The sequence below is a fragment of the Vipera ursinii genome (assembly GCF_947247035.1).
Source record: "Vipera ursinii genome assembly, chromosome: 2".
NCBI classification, from domain to species: domain Eukaryota; kingdom Metazoa; phylum Chordata; class Lepidosauria; order Squamata; family Viperidae; genus Vipera; species Vipera ursinii.
In genome coordinates, this window is record NC_139513.1 from 4,593,340 (window position 1) to 4,618,985 (window position 25,646).

At 48.0% G+C, this 25,646-nt stretch overlaps 2 protein-coding genes across 2 annotated transcripts in view; both read right to left on the reverse strand.

Annotated features, from left to right (window-relative positions):
- LOC310633252 (major histocompatibility complex class I-related gene protein-like) lies at positions 1-25,106 on the reverse strand (the record flags this gene model as incomplete). Its single annotated transcript, XM_083350938.1, has 5 exons — positions 1-251; positions 17,628-17,915; positions 20,923-21,198; positions 21,845-22,093; positions 25,034-25,106. 5 exons carry the CDS (start codon positions 25,104-25,106, stop codon positions 1-3), a joined length of 1,137 nt encoding a protein of 378 aa, XP_083207064.1.
- The window catches only part of LOC310635918 (zinc-alpha-2-glycoprotein-like), a 203,616-nt gene that overhangs the window by 45,305 nt on the left and 132,665 nt on the right, over positions 1-25,646 (reverse strand). The gene's annotated exons all lie outside the window — the stretch shown is intronic.

Here is a 25,646-nt window from a genome sequence, read left to right on the forward strand (position 1 = left end):
TTACCCCGGTGGCGTGAACGCAGCCACCTGCTCGCCAATTCTTCTCGTGAGGCTCTCCAATCGATCCTCCCCCTTCGCCCCATCGGGCTTTGGGGGACCTTTAAAGGCAAAAGGCGGAGGTCGACGATCTGAAGGGGATGGAGGCGAGTTTGGGCAGCCTGAGCCCCGGGAGACGCGAGCGAGTATTTGCACCTGCAAGTGCAAGCGCCTTGACAGCGCCGCTCCTCTGTGGTTCTCAGCCGGTCCAAAGTCTGCGGAAGCCGCAGAGTAAATTTTTATTGCCGTTTGTTTTGCACGTAACAGCAGCAGTAGGCTAACAACGTTTGTGTGTTCTAGCTTATCAATGGGAGTGATGCCCCTGAACCATTTGGCAAGAAAGCTTGCAAAATGGAAACGCAAAACTCGTTTAACAACCTTCTCACTGCGTAATAGAAATGCTGGGCTCCAAATATGGCTGCAAATATGGGGAAGGCAAATTCATTTAAGGAGCGTGTTACTAGCTTAAGGATGGGAGTTGATGACCTTAGCAAATTTTTTTTTTATTATTATTATTACATTTATATCCCGCCCTTCTCCGAAGACTCAGGGCGGCTTACAAGCTTAGCAGTAGCTATTCTATGTATATGCCTGCTTGTTAGGGCTTTCACACACACACCCCAAGCGGCATTATTACAAAGTCAGCTTAATTGCCCCCAACAATCTGGGTCCTTATTTCACCTACCTTGGAAGGATGGAAGGCTGAGTCAACCTTGAGCCTGGTGGGATGCGAACCTGCACTAATTGCAGGTAGCTGGTGTTACTTAAGGAGGCATCAGCCCACTGCTCCACAATTTGGCAAAGAAAGGTTGCAAAATGGGGCAAAGCTCATTTAGCGACTGTCTCCCTTAGTAACAGAAATTTGGGGCGGCGTTGTGATCGTAAGTCGAGCACTACCTGCATAAATTCACTTTTTTTTTTTGGTTCTGTCTCCAAAGCCGTGATAACGGAACTTGCCGTTTCTTCTGCTTTGCAAGATTTTTCTCAGGGAAATAGAGCCGCATCTTGTAGCCTTAATCTCTTGTTCGGTTAGACGCCTTTCCTTTCGTTTTGAAAGAATTTATTTTGGGGGCAGGGGGAAATAATTGAAGATTATTTTCCCGTTGTTCTTCCGCAATCTGATGTGAGATGCTGCGCAATTTTTTTTTTCTTCCTGCTAAGTCCATGAAAGGTGTTTGGCCGTGTAGGACAGAAATAATATGGGGAGGGGGAGCGGGGAGAGGATTGAACCTATAAGAACAAAATCAACAAAATGCAAGTCGATTACAAATGGAATCCTGAAAGGTGTGTAGATGAAGCTCAGCTGAGCGTGGGGGAAGGAAGGCAAAATATAACAGAATCACAAGAGTTGGAAGGGCCCTTGGAGGTCTTCTAGTCCAACCCCCCCTGCTGATTAATTGTATCCATGGTTAAGGCGTTTCCTTCTAGGCAATGAGCTGGGGAGGGAGGGAGGGAGGGAGGGAGAAAGTGGGGAGAGACCCAACCCATAATAAGCGCTCCTCTTCCCTTTCGTGCTTTCCCTCCCCCACCGGTTAACTCACAGCAGCAGCAGCAGCGGCAGCAACACACACACACACACACACACACACACAAACACACACCAAGGCCCACAGCGCCGCCCCCAGGAGCAACATCGTTGCCCAGGTTCTACATTTAGGCAGGAAATATGAGCCAGCCGTGTGCTGCAGCTGCCAAAAAAGCCAACACAGTGCTAGGCTGCATTAACAGAGGGATAGAATCAAGATCAAGTGAAGTACTAATACCACTTTACAATGCTTTGGTAAGGCCACACCTGGAATACTGCATCCAGTTTTGGTCACCACGATGTAAAAAAAGATGTCGAGACTCTAGAAAGGGTACAGAGAAGAGCAACAAAGATGATTAGGGGGCTGGAGGCTAAAACATATAGGGAAGGGTTGCTGGAATTGGGTATGTGTAGTTTAACGAAGAGAAGGATGAGGGGTGACATGATAGCAGTGTTCCAATATCTCAGGGGCTGCCACAAAGAAGAGGGAGTCAAGCTATTCTCCAAAGCACCTGAAAGCAGGACAAGAAGCAACGGATGGAAACTAGTCAAGGAGAGAAGCAACCTAGAACTAAGGAGAAACTTCCTGACACTTAGAACAATTAACCAGTGGAACAACCTGCCTCCAGAGGTGGTGAATGCTCCAACACTGGAGGTTTTTAAGAAGAGACTGGACAGCCATTTGTCTGAAATGGTATAGGGTTTCCTGCCTGAGCAGGGGGTTGGACTAGATGATCTCCAAGGTCCCTTCCAACTTCTTCTTCTTCTTCTTCTTCTTCTTCTTCTTCTTCTTCTTCTTCTTCTTCTTCTTCTTCTTCTTCTTCTTCTTCTTCTTCTTCTTCTTCTTCTTCTTCTTCTTATTATTATTATTATTATTATTATTATTATTATTATTATTATTATTATTATTATTATTATTATTATTATTATTATTATTATTATTATTATTATTATTATTATTATTATCGCCCTCCAGCCACACGCGGCTTTGCAGCTCCGGCTGAAGTTCTTCGCCAAGTGAGCGTCCTCAAGGAAAGAGAAACCAGCGCTTTCGCTTTCCGCCGTGGTGAAGGTGGAGGGGAGTGTGTGTGTGTGTGTGTGTGTGTGTGTGTGTGTGTGTGTGTGTGTGTTAGTTAGCCGGACCCTGCCCAGCACACGCAGCGACGATCCCCTTCAGATGATCTCCAGCCACGTTTTGTGCGCAAACCACCCGGTTTTGCCTGTTGTGTGAAGGCAGCCGCCGCGATGCCCGCCTCGTTCGTAGTTCTTGCCAGGCCCCTCCGTGACACACACACACCCACACACACCCCTCGACCCCTCTGGGCGTCTTTTGGCAGAATCTGCTTGTAGCTCCCTATTGCTCCGTTTCAGTACAGTTAAGATGGGATTTAAGGAAGGGATTTCTCCGAGCGGAGAGTGGGAATCTTAGCCCCGTGGTTAAGGATACCAGAAGTCCATGTTTGTTTATGGCGTCATGACTTTCCATGAGAACTACTGTCCCCTGCCCGCCCCTCCCCCCCCCGCCCCAGTCTGTCTTTCCTTCCGATTGGATTATTTCCTCCTTCCCTTCCTTTTCCTTTTCCTTTTTCCCTTTCCCCTTCCCCATCCTTTTCTCTTTTCAGGTCCCTTTCTCTCCTCTCCTCCACTTCCCTTCCCTTCCCTTCCCTCCCCTTTCTTCTGCCCTCCCCTCCCCTTCTCTCCCCTCCTCACACCCCTTCCCTTCCCCTTCCCTCCCCTCTCCACTCCTCCCTTCCCTCCTCTTCTCTCCTTCCCTCCCCTCTCCTCCCCTCCGCTCCCCTCTTCCCTCCTTCCCTCCTCTCCTGTCCTTCCCCCCTCCCTCCTTTGCTCTCCTCTGCCCTCCCCTCCTCTTCTCCCCTCCCCTTTTTTCCTTTCCCCTTTCCCCTTCCTTTTTTCTTTTCAGGTCCCTTTCTCTCCTCTCCTCCACTTCCTTCCCTTCCCTTCCCCTCCCTCCCCTTTCATCTGCCCTCCCCTCCCCTTCTCTCTCCTCCTCCCCACCCTTCCCTTCCCCTTGCCTCCCTTCTCCACTCCTCCCTTCCCTTCCCTCCTCTCTCCTCCCCTCCCCTCTGCCCTCCTCTGCCCTCCCCTCCCCTCTTCCCTCCTTCCCTCCTCTCCTGTCCTCCCCCCTCCCTCCTTTTCTCTCCTCTGCCCTCCCCTCCTCTTCTCCCCTCCCCTTTTTTCCTTTCCCCTTTCCCCTTCTTTTTCCTTTTCCAATTCCCTTTCCCCTCTCTCCTCCTCTCTTCTCCCCTCCCCTCCCCTCTTTCCCCCACCCCTCCCCTCCCAGACCCTCTTTTCCTACTTCCAGGAAGGAAGAGTGTCAGAGGTTGCAGAGTCAGTGCTGGGAGTGAGAGAAAACATAGGAACAGCAGCCCAGCATCCATGGAGAAAGGACCTCGGACACGTAAGATGTAAGACAGACGTTACACGTAAGATGTAAGCTAATCTTTATTGTCATTTTTTTACTGTGGGCACAACGCACACATCAGACTTGACATTTAGTTGCCCGCTCTCAAAGCGAAGCGCGTGCATGAGACACACCTAATACATACTATATACATCGGTGTCTTGTCCCATCTGGATAATCTTGTTTTCTTTGGGGTGTCATTTCTGGCCTGGGCAGTGACTTTGGGAGCCCCCCTGAGGCCTCTGGACTACACAGGATGCCGGAGGAAGTTTTCTCTCCTCCCCTTAGTTCTTCCCTGGGGGATCCTTGGTCAACCCAAAGGGGCTTTTTCTTTTTTTTTATTAAAGAGTTTTACAAAAACAAAATTTTACAATATATCCCCAAATCCCTCCCACCCCAAACCCACCCACTTCCCCACCCCAATTCCCAGAGCTAAATACAGGATTATAGTTACAATAATCATATTCTAAATAAAAATTATACATAATATACATTAACCAAATTCATAATGCGCTTTAACTCTCTTTTAACATAACTACAAACAACGTACCAATAACAATATCCCACTAAAATCTACTCATAAGCTCAATGGTACTTTTTAGTCCCATATTTGTTTTGAATATAATTTATCCATCTCCTCCAAACTGAAATATATCTTTCCTGTGAATGATCCTTCAGATAAGCAGAAATCTTAGACATTTCTGCAAGATTCGAAACTTTAAACACCCATTCTTCTACAGTGGGCAAACTATCCTTCTTCCAATATTGTCCCACCAGTAACCGTGCTGCCGTTATCATGTTCAACATCAAGTTAGTTTCTTTAACATCACAATCTACAACAATGCCCAATAAAAACAATTGTGGGGAAAACTTTATCTTTCTCTTAAAAATCTTTTGAATGTTCCACCAAATTTTAATCCAAAAAGCTTTTATATTTCTACAAGTCCACCACATGTGAAAATAGGTAGCTTCTAAACTACCACACCTCCAACATTTAGACTGTAAATTAGGATACATGTTGGACAGCTTCTTGGGATCCAGATGCCATCTATAAAACATTTTTAAAAAATTTTCTCTTAAATTTTGAGCCTGGGTAAATTTAACATTTCTGACCCAAATTATCTCCCAGGTGTCCAACGAAATTGGTTCCTGAATATTTTGTGCCCACTTTATCATGCAGTCTTTAACCAGTTCCGTTTCCGAATCCAATTCAATTAAAGCATTATATATCCTCTTTATATGTGCACAATTTGAATCTCTAATTTGCTTTACTAAATTTTGATCTGTAGTTGTGATGCCAACCTTTTGATCTGACTTCCACCTAGCTTTCAATTGGGTATATTGAAACCAAGAGTAACTTATGTTTTCTTGTCTTAACTCCTCTACTGGTTTAAGTTGCCAATCATTCCCTTGCAATCTAAGTAGTTCCTTATAAGAAACCATATCCATACTCACTCCCATAGATACGCCCTCTATCGCGTGTCCAGGAATTCCCCAAATCGGTATTTTATAATTTAACTTATAATAATACTTTTTCCAGACACACAATAAAGCACTTCTAAGAATATGGGATTTAAAAGCCCTGTCTACCTTCTTATCATAAAGCAAGTATGCATGCCATCCATATACCAAATCCCATCCCTCAAGATGAAGTATTCTCTTGTTATTTAGATTAAGCCAATCACTAACCCTGGTCAACGCAACCGCATCATAGTACAATTTCAAATTCGGCGCCTTGAGTCCCCCTCTTTCCCTGGCATCATGTAAAATCTTGAATTTAACTCTTGGTTTTTTCCCCGCCCAAATAAATTTATTAATACTCTTCTGCCATTGATCAAGGTTGGCATCCTTTTTCAATATAGGTATCATCTGAAACAGAAAGAGAAACTTTGGTAGAACATTCATTTTAACAACTGCAATTCTTCCCAGTAATGATAATTGTAATTTTTTCCAATTGTTTAAGTCCCTCTGTACTTTCAACCAGTGTTTCATAATTATTCTTATACAATTTTACATTTGAGGCTGCAATATATACTCCTAGATATTTAACCTTCTTCACTATTTCAAAACCTGTTAATTTAGATAACATATCCCTTTCACTCATAGATAAATTCTTGGATAATATCTTAGTCTTATTACTATTCACCTTAAACCCAGAAACCTTACCATATTGAGTTATAATTTCCATCAAGTCTACAACCGACTGTAACGGTTGGGATACTGTCACAACCAAGTCATCAGCAAAAGCTCTCAATCTATAATCATTCTGTTTTATTTTAATTCCCTTTATCAAAGAGGACTCTCGAATTTTAATTAGTAAAATCTCTGTTAAAACAAACAATAATGGTGATAGGGGGCAACCCTGTCTTGTACCTTTTTCAATTTTAAAAGTCTCTGTTAATCCCCCATTAACTATAATTTGTGCAGTTTGTTGTTGATATATAGCTTTAATAGCATGTCTTGTCCCATCTGGGTAATCTTGTTTTCTTTGGGGTGTCATTTCTGGCCTGGGCAGTGACTTTGGGAGCCCCCCTGAGGCCTCTGGACTACACAGGATGCCGGAGGAAGTTCTCTCTCCTCCCCTTAGTTCTTCCCTGGGGGATCCTTGGTCAACCCAAAGGGGCTTTTTGAAAAGGCAACTGGATATTCTTGTTGTTTTCCCCTTGAAGACGTTTCCCCTTCTCATCCAAGAAACTTCTTCTAGGCTTGTTGGATGAGAAGCTAAACATTTTAAAGCAAAAAAAAAACAACCCCAAGAAAGTCCAATTGCCTTTCAAACAAACCCCTTTGGGGTCACTATGACCTGGATGGTTGAGAATCCCCACAGACCTCCTGGGTCAACCTGGTCCACAAGAACCCTCCGTAGACCCTGGATGTCCTGCTTGTGGAAGGAGGCTATGGGGAGGAGAGAGGCCCAGGGTGGGACTTTCCTAACCCCCCTGGAAGAAGCCCCTCATCTGGTGCCCCTTCCCACTCTACTTAACCTCTGTGAAGTTGCGAACCAGGGCTGTTGTTAGCTCTGGAGAGGAACACCTGCGCCGTCTCTCCAACCGTTGCCCTTTCATCCTTCGTTAGGAGCCTCTCTTGGCGGTTTCAGGCTCTGAGGCTGGTGCAGAACCAACAGGTGTGAGATTGTGCAGGTGTGTAAGTCAGGGGAGGAAAAAGTACAATGCCACAGACGGTGCACGAAGCAAAGGACACGAAGGTGGCACCCCCAAACCTTCCCCATTCCTGGGAAAGTAAATTAACTAAAGAAAAGAGCCTTGGTGGAGCAGTGGGCTAATGCCTCCTTAAGTAACACCAGCTGCCTGCAATTAGTGCAGGTTCGAGTCCCACCAGGCTCAAGGTTGACTCAGCCTTCCATCCTTCCGAGGTAGGTAAAATGAGGGCTTACTTTGTAATAATGCCGCTTGGGGTGTGTGTGTGTGAAAGCCCTAATAAGCAGGCATATACATAGAATGAAGGCTACTGCTAAGCTTTTAAGCCGCCCTGAGTCTTCGGAGAAGGGCGGGATATAAATGGAATTAAAAATAAAATAAAAAATAAAAAAATGTGGTTCCTGATACCAGGACCTTTTCATTTCTTGGGGCTCTTTCAACCTCCAAGTACAGGGATTGCTGAGGAGGTGGGGAGGGGCAGAGATACAGTATTTTTTTGTAGATGGTGGCAAAATCTCGGGGCAGCACCACAGAGAACACCCTTCTTACAGGGTCCTGGAGAATTTCTACCAGAGAGGAATAAAGCTGCCAATCCCCTGGCTGAACCACTGAGATCCTGTCACCGAATCACTGTCCAGGTTTGGGGGTTGGGTGGGGGGGCAAGAGGGTGGGTAAGGAGTGGCTTTCCATGAGGGGCTAACTAAACCCAAGGGGTGAAGCAGAATGAAAACCCAAGGCCAGTGTTCCAGTATTTGAGGGGCTGTCACCAAGAAGAGTGTGTGGGGGGGTCAACCTGTTCTCCAATGCACCCGAAGGCCAGACAAGAAACAATGGATGGAAACTAACCAAGGAGAGAAGCAAGCCTAGAATTCAGGAGGAATTTCTTAATTCTGAGAATAATTAAACAGTGGAACGGCTTGCCTCCAGCACCTGTGGGTGCTTCATCACTGCAGGCTTTTAAGAAGAGACTGGACAGTGGCTTGCCTGAAATGGTATGCACTCTTCTGTTTGAGGGGGGAGGTTGGACTAGAAGACCTCCAAGACCTCCATTAAATTAAATTAATTAAAATTAAGGTCCCTTCCAACTCTGTTATTGTGTTTCTGTTTCAGGTGTATCGCCCGGTTTGCTGCTTTCTTCACTGGGCAACATTGAGAAGTGCCTTCAGGAGCTCCACCCTGCTCCCTAAGTTGTGTTGTCCTCACCTCCCTCTTCTCCCCACAGCAACCCCCAGGAGGCAAGAGGGCTAAGCATCCAAAGGAGAGAAAGGCTTGCAATGCTCATCCAGAGAGACAGCCCCTCCCTGGAGAGAGGAATTCCGGGGGTGGGTGGGTTTATCCTCGCTTCTCCCCTTTAGAGTTCCTTTCCTGTTACCCCCTCCAGCTCATCCTCATCAAAGAGCTTTTTTTTCCTGGATGCCCCTCCCCCATATTTTTCTGTCCCCCAATCTCTTTCTTTCCCTCCTCTCCAATCCTCCTTGGAGAGATATCCCTGCACTTTCCCAGGGTGCCCAACAGTTGCTTCCATTCTCATATTCCTCCCTCAGAGCTGGTGGGACGGAGAGGCTGAGCTGGTCTGGATCTTCCCTGCAGGCCAGAAGATCAGAGGGTCCCAGGCAGGAGGGGCTGAGCCCCAAAGGAACCCCAGGCAGCCCACCGTCTCTCCAGGGCTCCCTTGGAAAGACTTAAGAGGGTGGATTCCCCACCCCAACAAGCCTGGTGCTCTTGGCTCCCAGGTATTTCCCAAGCTCGGAGTTTAGTCTCTTAAATTAACTTCAGCAATAGTCAGACTCACCTCTGAGCTAGTTTTGGACTGGAGCATCGCCTGTGACTGAATCTCTCCTTCATTGGGGGAGAAGGAAGCTTTTCTCGAAAAACAGGATCAGAGCAAGTTGAATCTTCTGGATGGAAATTTTCCCTGCATCTTGGCCTCAGCCCTGATCGATGGCAAGAAGAGAGGGAGGCTGGTTAATTTTTGAACAGCAGCTGTCTGAGTCAGAGATGGACTCAGGCTGAAGACCTCTAGAAGGCCCAGATGGACCAACTGGCCGGATTATAACCCAGCATCTTGAGAAACATCTATTAATGCTCCCTTCTGTTTCTGACAAAGAGCAGAATTGTTGGCTGTCAAGAGCCAACGAAATGGAACATTCCTGGGGATTACTGAGGAATAATCAAGCTGAAACTCTCCTTGCTCCGGTTAGAACTCCAATGGGATGTCACAGCCCTGGTTTCCCCCCACTGCTGAAGCCATTCAAAGGTGGCCAGCAGGGCTGTTCCCAAAAGGAACCTGTCCCATATCAACATTCATTTACTTTAAACAATGATGCTAGACCTCTGGGAATCCTGTTGCTGGTGCAAGACAGATGGTGTTCCCCATACTGTATATTCCATACTCCCAACTTTCACAACATTTCTTTTGATTTGTACTCCAAAACCCCAGTCCCAACCGAGCCGTAAAGAAGAACCAGCAACCGTGGCTGATCTTGAAAGGCTGTGTCTGAGTGGCTAAGCACTAATTTAATTTAATTTAATTTTAATTTAATTTTAATCCCATTTATATCCCGCCCTTCTCCGAAGACTCAGGGCGGCTTACAATTTAAAGCACAAACCAATGTGCTTAGCAATAGCCTTCATTCTATGTATATGCCTGCTTATTAGGGTGCGGGGATGCAGGGAAGCTGCTGTTTCTGGGATGCTGCTGGTGAAGCTGGGCAGAGGCTGCTCCTGCCCAGGGTTAGCGCCCATGAAAGAAAGACACAGAGATCTCTCGGGGAAAGGGCCCCGCTGCTCCTGGGATGCACCCTGGATGCTGGACACTGAACCACGAGGAGCAGTGGACCTTGTTTATTTATAGCAAAAGCAACCAATCACATTTTATTGTTATTCAAATAGACCAATCATGGTTACACGTGTGTTCTTCTAAACTATCCTAAAGGGACATAGGTGTTAGAGGTAGATTCAAATACAGTAATGACCAATCATTTGCAGGAGACGTCAGAATTTACCTTAAATTGAATAGCCAATGGTGTGGAGGAATACTGTGACCATGCCCTTATCTGGCTGCAGCCAAATGGCCTCTCCTAGGTTCCTTTGTTTTCTGGGTTTATGGCTTACTTCCTTGCACATGGTTCACTGACCTTATCTGGCTGTAGCCAAATGGCCTCTCTGGGTTTATGGCTTACTTCCTTGCACATGGTTCACTGAAGACTTTCCATGGTAGAAAAGTTTTAGCCAGAAAGTACTAGCCAGCTACATGTATAGGAACAGAGATCATGGTTATTCCAACATCTCCTCCGTTTTTGTTTTAAATGCAGAATCTGTATGTTCCGCCTCAAAGTTGAGGAGGGATGGGTTCTTTAGAGACGCACCTTCGGGAGAGTCAAGAGGCAAGCGAGCCCAAAAGGCATTTTTATTTTCCTCTTTTAGGAGACAAAAGAGTCTCTAGTTCAAATTGAGCATTAGGCTCTTCTGAATCCTCCTGGGGAAGGGATTGATACTTACTGTACCATAAAGAATTAATTGTTTAACAGCTCTCTGTTCAGCTATCAAAGAAATACTGTTAGTAATACTTTTGATAAAGATAGGATACTGTTAGTAATACTTTTGATAAGATAAGATACTGTTAGTAATACTTTGATAAAGATAAGATACTGTTAGTAATACTTTCGATAAAGATAGGCAAGACACAAGGTAAAATAGTACATCCTAATACAATCATGCTAATTAAAGCTACAATAGCTTGTAAACCAGGTACTTTGGGAAACCAGGAGCCAAATAATTCCTGAAAGTAGAAACCATTTCAAGTTTGGACAGGAACATGAGCTACAGAGTTCACATTGTCCCTCAGTCTGAGTATTAGTGGCGACATGGATGATGATGGTAGACTCGTTGTAAACAATAGGTTGTTCCTTCTGGGTCCATGCGATGGGGCAAAAACAGTGTGAAAAGAGTCATTTTTGACTGGAAGCAATGTCAAAGGTGTGAGTCATTGTAAAGAACGGGATGGGATAGCTGGTGAAGTGGAGTTGACGTCTGGGGTAAGCTTTCAGATGGAATTGTGTTTTAGTGGCATCAGTCAGTGGTGTAAGAACAAAGCTGAAAAAAGTCACAAACCATGCTGTCATCTTTAATGGGTTCTGCAGTTGTGTTTGTGGAGGCATGATACGGACGAACGTGGCGACCTGGGATCCACAGCACTTTGTCTGGCAGCTGGACTGCAGCATAGCCTCTTCCCCAAGTGAGAAGGTCTGCAGGGCCTTTCCAAGTTAGGTCTGGAAGTTGGCGATACCACACTTTGGGTTTAGGCTGATCTGCAACTAGAGATGAAAAATGCCGCTCTGCGGCTGTGGTTAAGGGATGGCCAGTCAAGTTTGAAAAGTTCAGAGTGTAGAGGCAAAGGTTAAGAATTTCTTGCAATGCTGGGAGGTTGGGGCTTCGTTTTCCCCGTTCTGATTTTTATAACGATCTAATGCATGTTTCAAGGTTTGGTTAACCCTTTCCACCAAGGCTTGGCCTTGGCTATTATATGGAATTCCAAATTTGTGTGTTAATAATGACAAAATTTTGCCATGGCTTGACTGCTGTAGGCAGGGCCATTATCTGTTTTGAGTTCTTTTGGACATCCCAGCACTGCAAAGGTCCGAATACAATGATTAATTACATGTTTAGTGGCTTCACCCCTTTGGGGGGTGGCCATGATGAATCCTGAGAAGGTGTCAATTGAAACATGCAAATACTTCCATGGGGCAAATGGTGCATATTGTGTGACATCCATTTGCCAAATTTGGCAAGGCTCCAATCCCCTTGGATTAACACCCATAGGGATTGCTGTTGCTTGTTTGCTGCATGTGGGGCACTGCTGGCGAATTGCAATTGCTTCTGCAGCGGTGATGCCAAACTGCTTCTGCAAAGCTTTGGAATTTTGATGGAAATATGAATGACTTTCCCAGGGGGTGAGGGGTTGCAAAGAACAGGCCGAGGGTCCGGAGGCAGCCTGATCTGCAACGTTGTTTAGGCTAGTGCTGATTAAGGGAGGGAAATTCTCCCAGATATCACCTTCTATCAATGTGTCCTGCACACAGACACAAAAACATCAAAAACAAAAAAAAAAAACAAAAACAAAAAACAACTCCACAAAAAGATCAGAGTAATTACTTTTGGGTGATGTTTAACTAAAAACTCAAAAATTTCCAAAAATTTCTTTTGGGTGATGTTTAACCCCCCTTTCTCAGACTGGAATTCTAAGCAGAGAAAAAAATATGGTTAAAAGGACCAGCCACCCCCCCTCTTCTGGCTGTCTCTCCCTTTCTCACTCTTAAAGTAACAGAGCGGGGTTGGGGGGGGGGGGGTAAAAGAAACTTTACAAAAATCTCACCACTAAAAAAAATAGTTTGCTCTCCTTACATGCATTTTCTCTCACACATCATCCATGGCTTTTACAACAATAAAATCTGCAGTTTAGAGGGCTAACACACTCACATGTACATATCAGCAAATTAACTCATTCACTTCCATTCTGACTGCTTGCACAAACAACCTCACATACAAAAATTTCATTTCATACTTTCTCCAGACAAACCATACATTGTTAAATAAGGCCTTTTTGTTTGGTGTTATCAGAGAGGATTTTGACCCTCTTCCAAGTCTTGGAAATAACACAGAACAACACAGACAGACATATATACACAGATACTATTAAAACAACATTTATTTAAAACAGAACAAAACACACATATAAAACAACAGAACAAAACACACATATCAATTTGGGGTTTTAGGCCAAAACAATAATCCAAAGAGCTAGATTAAAAGAAAAAGATAGAAGAAAACCTTGATTTTATTTCTTTGATTTTTCTTTTCTTTAGGTTTACAACAACAACTACTTTCCTATTCAATTTAGCTTGGCTCAGAGCCTGCTATGGGAAGCTAGATCTCAGAAAACTCCAGGCAGTTGAAGTCAACAGGCGCGCCCCTGGACTTTACTGAGAACAGCTCGCCCCAAGAGGCTCTTTCAAGCCCCACATAAGCCAATTTTAACAGGAGTTCATTTCGGGCATATTCTATTTGCCTTGTATTTTCTGAGGTGCCCTGCTGAGTTTCTCCCGGCTGAATCCTCATAAGGAGGGGGAGCCGGAGAAACTGAAAAGGCTTAATGAAAAAGAGAATCAGTGAAAAGTTCACAGGAGTTAGAAGCATTAAGAGGAGAAAAGAAGTGTCAGCCTTTGTTGTCGGGCTGGCTGACTGCCCCCCCTCTAGATTCCCTGCTGGGAACCAGAAGAGGCGTGGCCAAACAGCACGCGATAATCAGCGATGGTCATATGAGTGCCAAGGTAATCAATAGTTTTTGGAGTCAGAGGAGTATAAACAGGTTGTACAAAAGTGACAGGATAGGCAGCACAAGCTTCTAAATCCTCTGGATCTAATATCTCGGAGGCATGAGCTGCAAGCATAGAGTGAACAAAAGGTGCCCCTTGAGTGGGGCTGGGAGGTGGAGGAGGGAGATTTGAAGAAGGAGGAGGGGGGAAGGGAGGAGGTTTAGAAATGGTAATGGCAACAAGCTCAGAGGCTTTTTCCTCTTTGTCAGAGGGAGAGACAGGCACAGCAGGGCAAAGAGAAGAGGTAGGAGGAAGCTTCTCCGGAGGGAGATCTGAGGAAGGAGGAGGAGGGAAAGGGGGAGGAGGGGGTTTAGAAATGGAGGCTTTGGCATTATCAATTAATTCCCTCAACTCCTGCAGATACGCTGTCTGCTGTTGAGAAAATTTTCCACCCATACTCACGAAAATTCCTGCGTCTAGCAACGGACGAGGATGAGTCGCGGCCACCATCGGGCGAATGAGTGTGGATGGCTGAAGACGTATTCCACAGAATCACGTCGGGGTCACCATTTGCGGGGATGCAGGGAAGCTGCTGTTGCTGGGATGCTGCTGGTGAAGCTGGGCAGAGGCTGCTCCTGCCCAGGGTTAGCGCCCATGAAAGAAAGACACAGAGATCTCTCGGGGAAAGGGCCCCGCTGCTCCTGGGATGCACCCTGGATGCTGGACACTGAACCCCGAGGAGCAGTGGACCTTGTTTATTTATAGCAAAAGCAACCAATCACATTTTATTGTTATTCAAATAGACCAATCATGGTTACACGTGTGTTCTTCTGAACTATCCTAAAAGGACATAGGTGTTAGAGGTAGATACAAATACAGTAATGACCAATCATTTGCAGGAGACGTCAGAATTTACCTTAAATTGAATAGCCAATGGTGTGGAGGAATACTGTGACCATGCCCTTATCTGGCTGCAGCCAAATGGCCTCTCCTAGGTTCCTTTGTTTTCTGGGTTTATGGCTTACTTCCTTGCACATGGTTCACTGACCTTATCTGGCTGTAGCCAAATGGCCTCTCTGGGTTTATGGCTTACTTCCTTGCACATGGTTCACTGAAGACTTTCCATGGTAGAAAAGTTTTAGCCAGAAAGTACTAGCCAGCTACATGTATAGGAACAGAGATCATGGTTATTCCAACATTAGGGCTTTCGGCCCCATCTCAGGCGGCATTATTACAAAGTCAGCTTAATTGCCCCCAACAATCTGGGTCCTCATTTGACCTACCTCGGAAGGATGGAAGGCTGAGTCAACCTTGAGCCTGGTGGGACTCGAACCTGCACTAATTGCAGGCAGCTGGTGTTACTTAAGGAGGCATTAGCCCACTGCTCCACCAAGGCTCTAGCCAGCAATCAAGACAAATCACAAGCAAGATAAAATAAAAAAAGGCACATCCTGAAAGGGGGAAATGGCAAACAGTTCCACACTGTTTCTGAGAAAATTACAAGCCTTTGTTGAGCAACACTTGGTTGAACTCAACTGAGGTGAGACTTCCCACATCCACCCTCCCTCTTGTGTGTCTTGCTCTTGAGCAGGGGTGTCAAACTCAATTTCACTGAGGGCCGCATCAGCATTGCGGTTGCCCTCAGGGGGCCGGGTAAGTATGGCCAGGGTGGGCGTGGCCTGATGGGTGGGCGTGGCGAGAGTGGGTGTGGCCTACTGGGTGGGCATGGCCAGCTCTACATCGTTCGCATCAAGGGTGCCTATGGGGGCCTGGGCAGGAGTGGGACAGATCTGAGGGTCTCTGGCAGGAGGAGGGTCTCTGGGCCAGGGCCAAGGCAGTGGGGGCCGTTCCCTCACTGTTTCCAGGATGGCTTCACAGGCCGCATGAAATCACTTTGCGGGCCGGATCTGGCCCCCGGGCCTTGTGTTTGACATGTCTGCTCTTGAGTAAGAGAACAAGTAGCAGTTCCTTTTACGGCTGACCCTTCCTCCCTGTTGTTGCCTGTCCCCGGGGTCTATGGAGATTCTCCGCCATCCAGGTCAGGGTTGTCCCAATGGTGCTTATTCAAGAGGCAACTGGACTTTCTTTGTTTTTCTTTGAAGACGTTTCGCTTCTCATCCAACAAGGTTCTTCAGTTCTAGTCCGGAACTAAAGAAGCTTCTTGGCTAAGTGAACCGTCTTCAAAGACAAACCAGAAATCCCAGTTGCCTCTTGAAAAAGCACCTCTGGGTCTGTCTCCAGGTGTTAGGCAATCAGGGGCAGAGGACAAGGGAGCCCCTCCCTCCAATGCCCTCATCCTGCACCTGAACTCCCCTGATCATCTTCTGAGGCAGGATTATGTTTTTTTCCCCAGTGCTTCCTGTTCTGGATTCATGCAGCTGCTTTTGCTATGATTCAGACAGATAAACTCCACGGATGGACTTATGCAGACCATTTAATTCATCAGGCATGCTGAACATTAACTCACAGTTATTGCGGAGATTCTTCTGAAACACGTTTCATAATCTATACCATCGCATAGTGTTAAAAAAAGAAAGGTAATTTCCCCATGTTGTAGGAAGCAGAAAGCCTTGTGGCTTTCTGGCTGGAATTCATCATGACAGCCCCTCTACACCTATGCAGGAAACCCAGGTATCCCAGATGGAAGTCCAACCCAGTGGCCAATCAGAAACACAGATGTAACCAAGCAACTTAAAACTACATTTCCCAGAGGGCTATCCCTTAAGGATCCGGCCCGCGAAGTGGTTTCATGTGGCCCGCGAAGCCATCCTGGAAACAGTGAGGGAACGGCCCCCACTGCCTTGGCCCTGCCCCAGAGACCCTCCTTCTGCCAGAGACCCTCAGATCTGTCCCACCCCTGCCCAGGCCCCCATAGGCACCCTTGATGCGAACGATGTAGAGCTGGCCATGCCCACCCAGTAGGCCATACGCATTCTAGCCACGCCCACCCAGTAGGCCACGCCCACCCTGGCCATACCCACCCGGCCCCTTGAGGGCAACCGCAATGCTGATGCGGCCCTCAATGAAATTGAGTTTGACACCCCTGCTTTAAGGGGACAGTTCTTAATTCCTAAAATACTACTTGCTCTAACAGCACACGTCCCATATCACTTTTCTTGGACTCCTGACCCCTGATGTGTGTGCCCCTCAGTAGTAAGTCCAGTGGGGCCAAAGTGGCTGCCTGCAAAACGACAGGATTGTTGAACTTCTGAGATTTGTAGGTGTTGAAAAGTGGCTGCCAGGTTTTTTCCTCCCTTTGACCCCTCTTCAAAATGCTGTTTGTGAGGAAGGGGCTTTGAGGGGGTCCTGGCTGCAACTCTCAAGAGAGGCTCAGTCATTCACACCGGCTCCGTTCACTCAGAAAGACACAAGATATGGGGTGGGGGCGGGTGGGGTCAATGAACGGGTTTTCACTTACACTTCAGGAAGACAATCCCAAACATCAAGAATATAACAATAGGACTCCACCACAATAGAGCTAAAGAAGGAGAAACATGGTTCCGATTAGACAGATGCTGAGTTCCCTGAAGTGGAGATGCTGAGCAATGGAAGCATTTCCCAACCTGCACTGGACTCCAGGAAGCGCCCCCCCCACCTGAATGACACCCCTCCCAGCCTGAAGAGGGAACGGCCTGGAAGGGCAGAAGGAAGAGCCACAACCAAGGACCAGTCAGATAAAGGGGAGGCTTCAGCCTGGGCCAAGAAATCAGGTTAAGGAAACATGTCCAACATGCCTGGTTCACCTGAAGATAAATGGAGGGCGGGAGGGGGAAGCAAGTCCAGACTGCAAGATTCGGTCGTTATATTTTTGTAAAAAGAATAGCATCAATTCTTTTCCTCTGCTCTACCTTGTTGGGCTGATCCAAGCCCATCCTGCCTTGCTGAATGACATGGCATAACTCGTCCCATCAGAAAAGTCTTCCTCTCAGCTTCATTCCATAGCTAGCCTATCTCCTGTCTTCATGCATATCGTATCATCTGAAATCATACCCTATCTCGTATATCCTCATATGTTTTCTCTCAGCTTCTAACTCCCCTGTCAGAAACCGCTTCTCTCCTGCCCTCCACCTGAAAGCTAGAGATGACACAGCGGAAATACCTCTTCTCCTCACACTTTCCCGCATTGGTGAAAAAATCTACTTCTACATGTCACAATCCCATCAGCCTCTCACTTGTTTCCTCCTTCCAGGCCATGACCAGGGGCTCCTGCAAGCCTTCGTGCTCCAGGCAACACCGGAAACGGTCCCGCTCCTTGGGGTCAATCTCAATGCCGAGCCAGAAATAATAGGTCCCATCCGAGTTGGGGGCCACGTTCCTAGGGAGGGTCTCGTACTGGCAGGCCTCTCCATCCCTGGTCCAGGTGGCCTGGATCTCCTTGGGGTAGAAGCCGTAGGCCTGGCAGATGTGGACCTCCAGGCTGTCATCCACCACCTTGCGAGTCACCTTCCCCACTGGGGGCTCTGCAGAAACAGCAACAACACAATTCCCAGGATTTTGAGAGTTTCTAGTAAGATGATTTCATAAGTGGGAAGACCTCTGTTTGGCCATCCTCAGCCACTATTCCCTGTCCTCTCCTGAGTCTCTGGGACCCTCGGAGATGGAGGCATTGGAGCTGTTTTCGATTGATGCGTAGAATGTGGGTAAAGTTGTCATTCTGTCCAAAGTAATTGCGCTGCCTGGGACTTTATTTTATTTATTTATAATGAGACTTATATGCCGCCCCATCTCCCGAAGGACTCAGGGCAGCTAACAACAATAAAATACAAATATATACAAATATTAAAAAAGAATTAAATTGTGTCAAAGTCCCACTAAAACCAATAAAAACATTTAAAATCATAATTAAAAACCCCATTATCATCAGTCCAGGTTGGCCTGTTGGAAAAGATATGTCTTAAGGTCACGGCGAAAGGACCGAAGGTCTGGGGGAGTTGATTCCACCAAGCAGGTGCCCCAACAGAGAAGACCCTCCCCCTGAGGGTTGCCAGCTGACATTGTCTGGCCAACGGCACCCTGAGGAGGCCCTCTCTGTGTGAGCGCACAGGGCGATGGGAAAACGTTCCTGGCAGCAGACGGTCCTGCAAATATCCCAGGCCTAAGCCAGTCAGACAAAATCGCTCGGATCCGGACCGGTTTGGACTCCGACTGGGCAGAGTCTGACGGTGAGGACATGGGCAGTCTTGGTGATGTTATCTGGGAAGAGTTCAATCCTGTGACTCTGGAAGATATGGACAGGATCATGGGGAGGCTGAGCTCCACCATGTGTTTATTGGACCCGTGCCCCTCCTGGCTGGTTTATGCGGCTCGGGAGGGGACACGAGGCTGGCTCCAGGCAGTGATAACTGCTTCTTTGAGTGAGGGTAGTTTTGCCGCCGCCTTGAAGGAGGCATTGGTAAGACCCCTCCTCAAGAAGCCTGCCCTGGACCCAGCTTTTTTAAACAACTATCGACCGGTCTCCAACCTTCGCTTTCTTGCGAAGGTTGTTGAGAGCGTGGTGGTGCATCAGCTCCCTTTGTTCCTGGAGGAAGCTGATTATCTGGACCCGTACCAATCGGGCTTCAGGCCCGGGTACAGCATGGAGACGGCATTGGTCGTGCTGGTGAATGATCTCTGGCGGGCTCGGGACAGGGGTTGCTCCTCTATCCTAGTCCTATTAGACCTCTCAGCAGCTTTCGATACCATCAACCATGGTATCTTACTGCGGCGTCTCAGGGGGTTGGGAGTGGGAGGCACTGTTTTGCAGTGGTTCTCCTCCTACCTCCTGGGACGTTCGCAGTCGGTGTTGGCAGGAGGGCAGAGGTCGGCCTCGAGGCCTCTCGTTTGTGGAGTTCCTCAGGGGTCGGTCCTCTCGCCTCTCCTGTTCAACATCTATATGAAGCCACTGGGTGAGATCATTCGTGGTTTTGGGGTCAGGTATCATCAGTATGCTGATGATACCCAGCTTTTCATCTCCACCCCAAACCACCCCAGTGATGCCCTCGATGTGATGTCCCATTGCCTGGAGGCGGTTCGGGTCTGGATGGGGAGGAACAGGCTTCGGCTCAATACCGACAAGACTGAGTGGTTGTATGTGCCGGCATCTCGGGAAATTCAGGTTATTCCATCTTAACCATGGGGGGATGAGGTATTACCCCCTGTAGATAGGGCTCGCAACTTGGGTGTCCTCCTAGATTCACAGCTCTCCCTGGAAGATCATATAGGAGCGGTGACTAGGGGGGCCTTTGCCCAGGTTCGCCTGGTGTGCCAGTTGCGACCCTATCTGGACCGGGATGCCTTGCGTACAGTCACTCATGCGCTCGTGACCTCTCATTTAGACTACTGCAATGCTCTCTACATGGGGCTGCCCTTGAGGACCACTCGGAGGCTTCAACTGGTGCAGAATGCGGCCGCGCGAGTTGTGTTGGGGGTCTCCCAATACTCCCATTTAACACCTCTACTCCATGAGCTGCATTGGCTTCCAGTTGCCCTCCGGGTGAGATTCAAGGTGCTGGTGATGACCTATAAAGCCCTAAATGGCATGGGTCTGGATTACTTACGGGAGCACCTGCTGCCGGTATCAACTTCCCTTCGTCCAGTGCGCTCCCACAGAGAGGGCCTCCTCAGGGTGCCGTCGGTCAGAGAGTGTTAGCTGGCGACCCCCAGGGGAAGGGCGTTCTCTGTGGGTGCGCCAGACCTTTGGAATCATTTACCGGTTGAGCTCCGGGTGGCTCCTGACCTTCGCTCCTTCGGCCGTGACCTGAAAACCTACTTATTTGAACAAGCCGGCCTGGTCTGATAGGTTTGGGGTATTTTAATAGTAATTTTAATTAATTTTTATTGTAATTGGGCTTTTTATTTAATATTTATCTTAACTTTTGTATATTGTATTTTTATTGTATTTATTGCCCTGTACACCGCCCTGAGTCCTTCGGGAGAAGGGCGGTATAGAAATTAAATTAATAATAATAATAATAATAATAATAATAATAATAATAATAATAATAATGATGATGATGATGATGATGATGATGATGATGATGATGATGATGATGTAGGGCTTTATAGGTAAGAAACAGCACCTTGATTAAGTTTTGACCGGTCCTCCCCTGACCAAATTTATTCAAGCTGTTCCCAATGGGACTCAGGCAGAGAGCAATCTTTTGATTCTGATTCCAACAGAGGATGTTAGAATTCGTTTCTTTGACTTTGCGAGATTTTCTCAGGGACCTTGTGGCATTAATAACTCACTCAGCTAAGTTCTTCATCTTTGAAGAACTGATTTTTTTGGGGGAGGGGGGCATTGAAGATTGTTTGTGTGTGTGTGTGTGTGTGTGTGTGTGTGTGTGTGTGTGTGTAATGTGACGTGGGATATTTCTTGACTTTTTTCCACCTTTTTTAAAAGGCGGCTGGGCTTTTTAGGAGAGAAATAATAGGGGGAGGGGGAGCCTACAGAAACATGGTCAATGGAGACCCCCTTTTGCCACTCACCGATCCTCAGCGGAGCCTCTTTCCTGTAGGACAGATATCTCTGCAGGCACTCAATGCAGGTCCCCTCCAGGAAGGTTTTTTTCCTCTGGGACCCCCCTGGATGAATGTCCCACTCCTCCTTGACTTTCTGGGCCTGGGGCTGAGCTGTCACCCATCTGAGGGTCTCCTTGTCGAAGCTGATGAAGTCCATCCCATCGTAGCCGTACTGCAAAAACCCTCCTTTGCTCCCATCTTCCCTGAGCTCGCAGCCTAACATCACCTGCCAGGTGTGAAGCCCTGAAAGAGACCCATAGGGGGTGGGCGTGAATGAAAAGGGTGCAAGATTCCTCTCCCTTGACACAATTACAACCTATCCCTCTTCCTCCTGGAGAGAGAAACACGGTTTCTCCCTCCTCCTCTTGATCATACAAGAAGTATCCTCTACTTCAATTAACTCTATTAAAACTCTCAATTTGGCTAGCATCTGGCTGTGTAGAATGTCTTGGTGAGGGAGAAAACCAGGAGGGGTCGTGGAGGGGGGGGGAGAGTCGGGTGTCTTTCCTTTGCAGGAAAGAAAAGCTCACCATTGCGCCCCAGGCAGGCACTGGAGGCCAAAAGAGCCTTGGTGGAGCAGTGGGCTAATGCCTCCTTAAGTAACACCAGCTGCCTGCAATTAGTGCAGGTTCGCGTCCCACCAGGCTCAAGGTTGGCTCTGCCTTCCATCCTTCCGAGGTAGGTAAAATGAGGACCCAGATTGTTGGGGGCAATTAAGCTGACTTTGTAATAATGCCGCTTGGGGGGGTGCGTGTGAAAGCCCTAATAAGCAGGCATATACATAGAATGAAGGCTACTGCTAAGCTTGTAAGCTGCCCTGAGTCTTCGGAGAAGGGCAGGATATAAATGGAATTTTTTTTAAAAAAAAAGTGAAACTGCTTCTGCTAACCTCCAGTCTGGTTGTCCAGTCTGGATAACTTCTCCAGGTCAGTCCCAATCACCCACTGAAGGACCCAGAACTTGTCCTCCTCCTCCACCTCCTCCATCCAGGGCACCAGAGGCTCCATCTTCCTGTTGAGGCTGTCATAGCGAGCGATGGGCTGGTCATCCAGGTAGCTCCTAATGAAGGACTGAGGCAGCCCCTGGCTGGGCTCTGGCACATGCAGGTAGGAATAACACAAGGTGTGTGTGGGAGAGCCTGCAGAGAGAGGAGGAAGAAGGGTAGAATTAGGGGGTCTGCACTGTAGCTCCACCCCCTTCAACATTTTCATAATCATAATAGTAAAGTTGGAAGGGACCGTGGAGGTCATCTAGTCCAACCCCCTGCTCAGGCAGGAAACCCTATACCACTTCAGACAACTGGCTGTCCAGTCTCTTCTTAAAAACTTCCAGTGTTGGAGCATTCACAGCTTCTGGAGGCAGGTTGTTCCACTGGTTAATTGTTCTCACTGTCAGGAAGTTTCTCCTTAGTTCTAAGTTGCTTGACTAGTTTCCATCGGTTGCTTCTAGTCCTGCCTTCAGGTGCTTTGGAGAATAGCTTGACTCCCTCTTCTTTGTGGCAACCCCTGAGACATTGGGGAGACTGCTATCATGTCACCCCTCACTCTTCTCTTCATTAAATTAGACATATCCAATTCCAGCAGCCGTTCCTTATATGTTTTAGCCTCCAGTCCCCCCCAGAGCACATCATGAGAAAGGCAGGGCTAGATGAATCAAAAGTTGGAATTAAGATTGCCGGAAGAAACATCAACAACCTAAGATATGCAGATGATACCACTCTAATGGCAGAAAGTGAAGAAGAAGTAAAGAGCCTCTTTTTGCAGGTGAAGAAGGAGAGTGCAAAACTTGGGTTGAAACTAAACATTAAGAAAACCAAGTTCATGGCATCCGGCCCTCTCAGTTCCTGGCAAATAGATGGGGAAGAAATGCAGGTAGTGACAGATTTTATTTTCCTGGGCTCCAAGATCACTGCAGATGGGGACTGTAGCCAAGAAATTAAAAGACGCTCCTCGGGAGGAAAGCCATGGCAAATCTAGACAGCACACTAAAAAGCAGAGACATCACCCTGTCAACAAAAGTGCGTATAGTCAAGGCTATGGTCTTCCCAGTTGCAATGTATGGCAGTGAAAGTTGGACCATACGAAAGGCTGAGCGCCAAAGAATTGATGCCTTTGAACTATGGTGCTGGAGAAGACTCCTGCGAGTCCCTTGGACTGCAAGGCGATCAAACCGGTCAGTCCTAGAGGAGATCAACCCTGACTGCTCTTTAGAAGGCCAGATCCTGAAGTTGAAACTCAAATACTTTGGCCACCTAATGAGAAGGAAGGACTCGCTGGAGAAGAGCCTAATGCTGGGAAAGATTGAGGGCAATAGAAGAAGGGGACGACAGAGAATGAGGTGGCTGGATGGAGTCACTGAAGCAGGAGGTGTGAGCCTAAATGGACTCCAGAAGATGGTAGAGGACAGGAAGGCCTGGAGGAACGTTGTCCATAGGGTCGCGATGGGTCGGACACAACTTCGCAACTAACAACAACAACAACCCCCAATCATCTTTGTTGCTCTTCTTTGTACTCTTTCTAGAGTCTCAACATCTTTTTACACAATGGCAACCAAAACTGGATGCAGTATTCCAGGTGTGGCCTTACCAAAGTATTGTAAAGTGGTATTGCTACTTCACGTGATCTTGATTCTATCCCTCTGTTAATGCAGCCTAGAACTGTGTTGGCTTTTTTGGCAGCTGCAGCACACTGCTGGCTCACATTTAAGGGATTGTCCACTAGGACTCCGAGATCCCTCTCAGTTACTACTATCGAGCAAGGTACCCCTTATACTACTCTCTTTCAGCTCCGCTTGGGAAGGTTCATGCCTGTAAACCAGAGGAAAAAGCCCCCCCTCGCCCTCCCCACACACGCTGTCCTTGGGTGACCTTGGGAACATCTGGGCAGGCCCACATCTGGGTAAAGATCCTCATGTAGCTCCTCTGGGCCCTCTGGGTTCCCAGCCTGCTGTTTGTGGGCCTGACCTCCATGGTGAATTCCCCCCCCTCAACGACGCCCCTGTTCCCCACCTTGGGAAACGTCTGATGGAAGTTAACAAGTGAATTGAAGATCTGTTTGCCCTCCAGAGAGACAACCTGGTGCGCCAGTTGCGGCCCTATCTGGACCGGGATACCCTGTGTACGGTCACTCATGCGCTCGTGACCTCTCGCCTAGACTACTGTAATGCTCTCTACATGGGGCTTCCCTTGAAGACCACTCGGAGGCTCCAACTGGTACAGAATGCGGCCGCGAGAGTTGTCTTGGGAGTTTCCCGGTACTCCCATGTTACACCTTTGCTCCGCGAGCTGCATTGGTTACCAGTGGTCTTCCGGGTGAGGTTCAAGGTCTTGGTCATGATCTTTAAGTCCTTACATGGCATGGGTCCGGGATACCTCGAGGACCACCAGCTGCCGGTGTCAACTCCCCTCCGCCCTGTATGTGCCCACAGAGAGGGCCTCCTCAGGGTGCCTCCGGTCAGGGAATGTCGACTGGTGGCCCCCAGGGGGAGGGCCTTCTCTGTGGGTGCTCCGGCATTATGGAACCAACTGCTGGTTGAGCTCCGGATGGCATCGGACCTTCGATCCTTCCGCCGCGGGCTGAAGACCCACTTATTTGAATTAGCTGGTCTGGCCTGATGGGGGATTATGGGTTTTTTAATTGGTTTTTTATTATTCTATTATTGTTGTATTTTAATTGGGCATTGGTTTAATTTCCTTTTAATTTTTGTAATGCTATTTATATATGCCCTGTAAACCGCTCTGAGTCCCTCGGGAGAAGGGCGGTATAGAAATCAAATAAAATATAAATATAAATATAACCTTTCAAGCGAGGGCAAAGTTTGTCGAAAAGGGGCGAGCGGGATGGCGAGGACTTCGCCCAGTGCCCAGGGAGGAGAAAGATGGCAGGGCTGAACTCTGCAACTTGTCCTTTCGCTTTTACTCTCTGTTCTCGCAGAAGTACAAATGGGAACCGATTCCAAATCAGGCTGGGAAAATGAGTTTGGGAGTGAGGGGGGGGGAATGGGGGGAAGAGAAAGACCCAGCCCAGGATATGCGCCCCCCCCCCCCGCTTTTTATTTCCTCTCCCCCTTGCAAACTCACCGCAAAAACCTCCATCCACGAAGGACCCCAGCACCGCTCCCAAGAGCAAGAGGGGCGCCCGGGGCAGCGGCATCGCCCTCCAACCACGCGCCCCCGGGCGCCTCCAACCCAGGACACACACACACACCCCTCCGCCGTCCGTTAATGACAAGTCGCTTAGGGGCCGCACCCGCTCCGGGTCTCGTCCGGGTCCGCCAAAAAGTCCAACTCTGCTAACATTCTCCGGGTCCGCGAAGAAGAGAGAAAACGGCGCTGCTCCCTTGCAGGCTTCCGGGGGGGGGGGGGCCCGGAGGGAGGGAGGGAAGGGGGTCTCGGGGAGACGTTGCCCACCACCGGCAGCTTAACGCTCCAACGTTCTGGTTAGCCCGGTTGTGTGAACGCAGCCACCTGCTCGCCAAGTCTTCTCGGGAGGCTTTCCCATCGATCCTCCCCCCTTCGCCCCACAGGGCTTTTAGGGGGCGGGGGGGGGGGGCCTTTAGGCCAAAGGGGACGGCCGCGCGTTTGGGCAGCCTCGGGCTCAGATCTGGATCTTTTCCTCCAGGAGTCCCGGGCCGAGAGTAATTACTTGTACCTGCAACGGAAGACACCTTCGCTCCGCCAATGACAGCGCTAG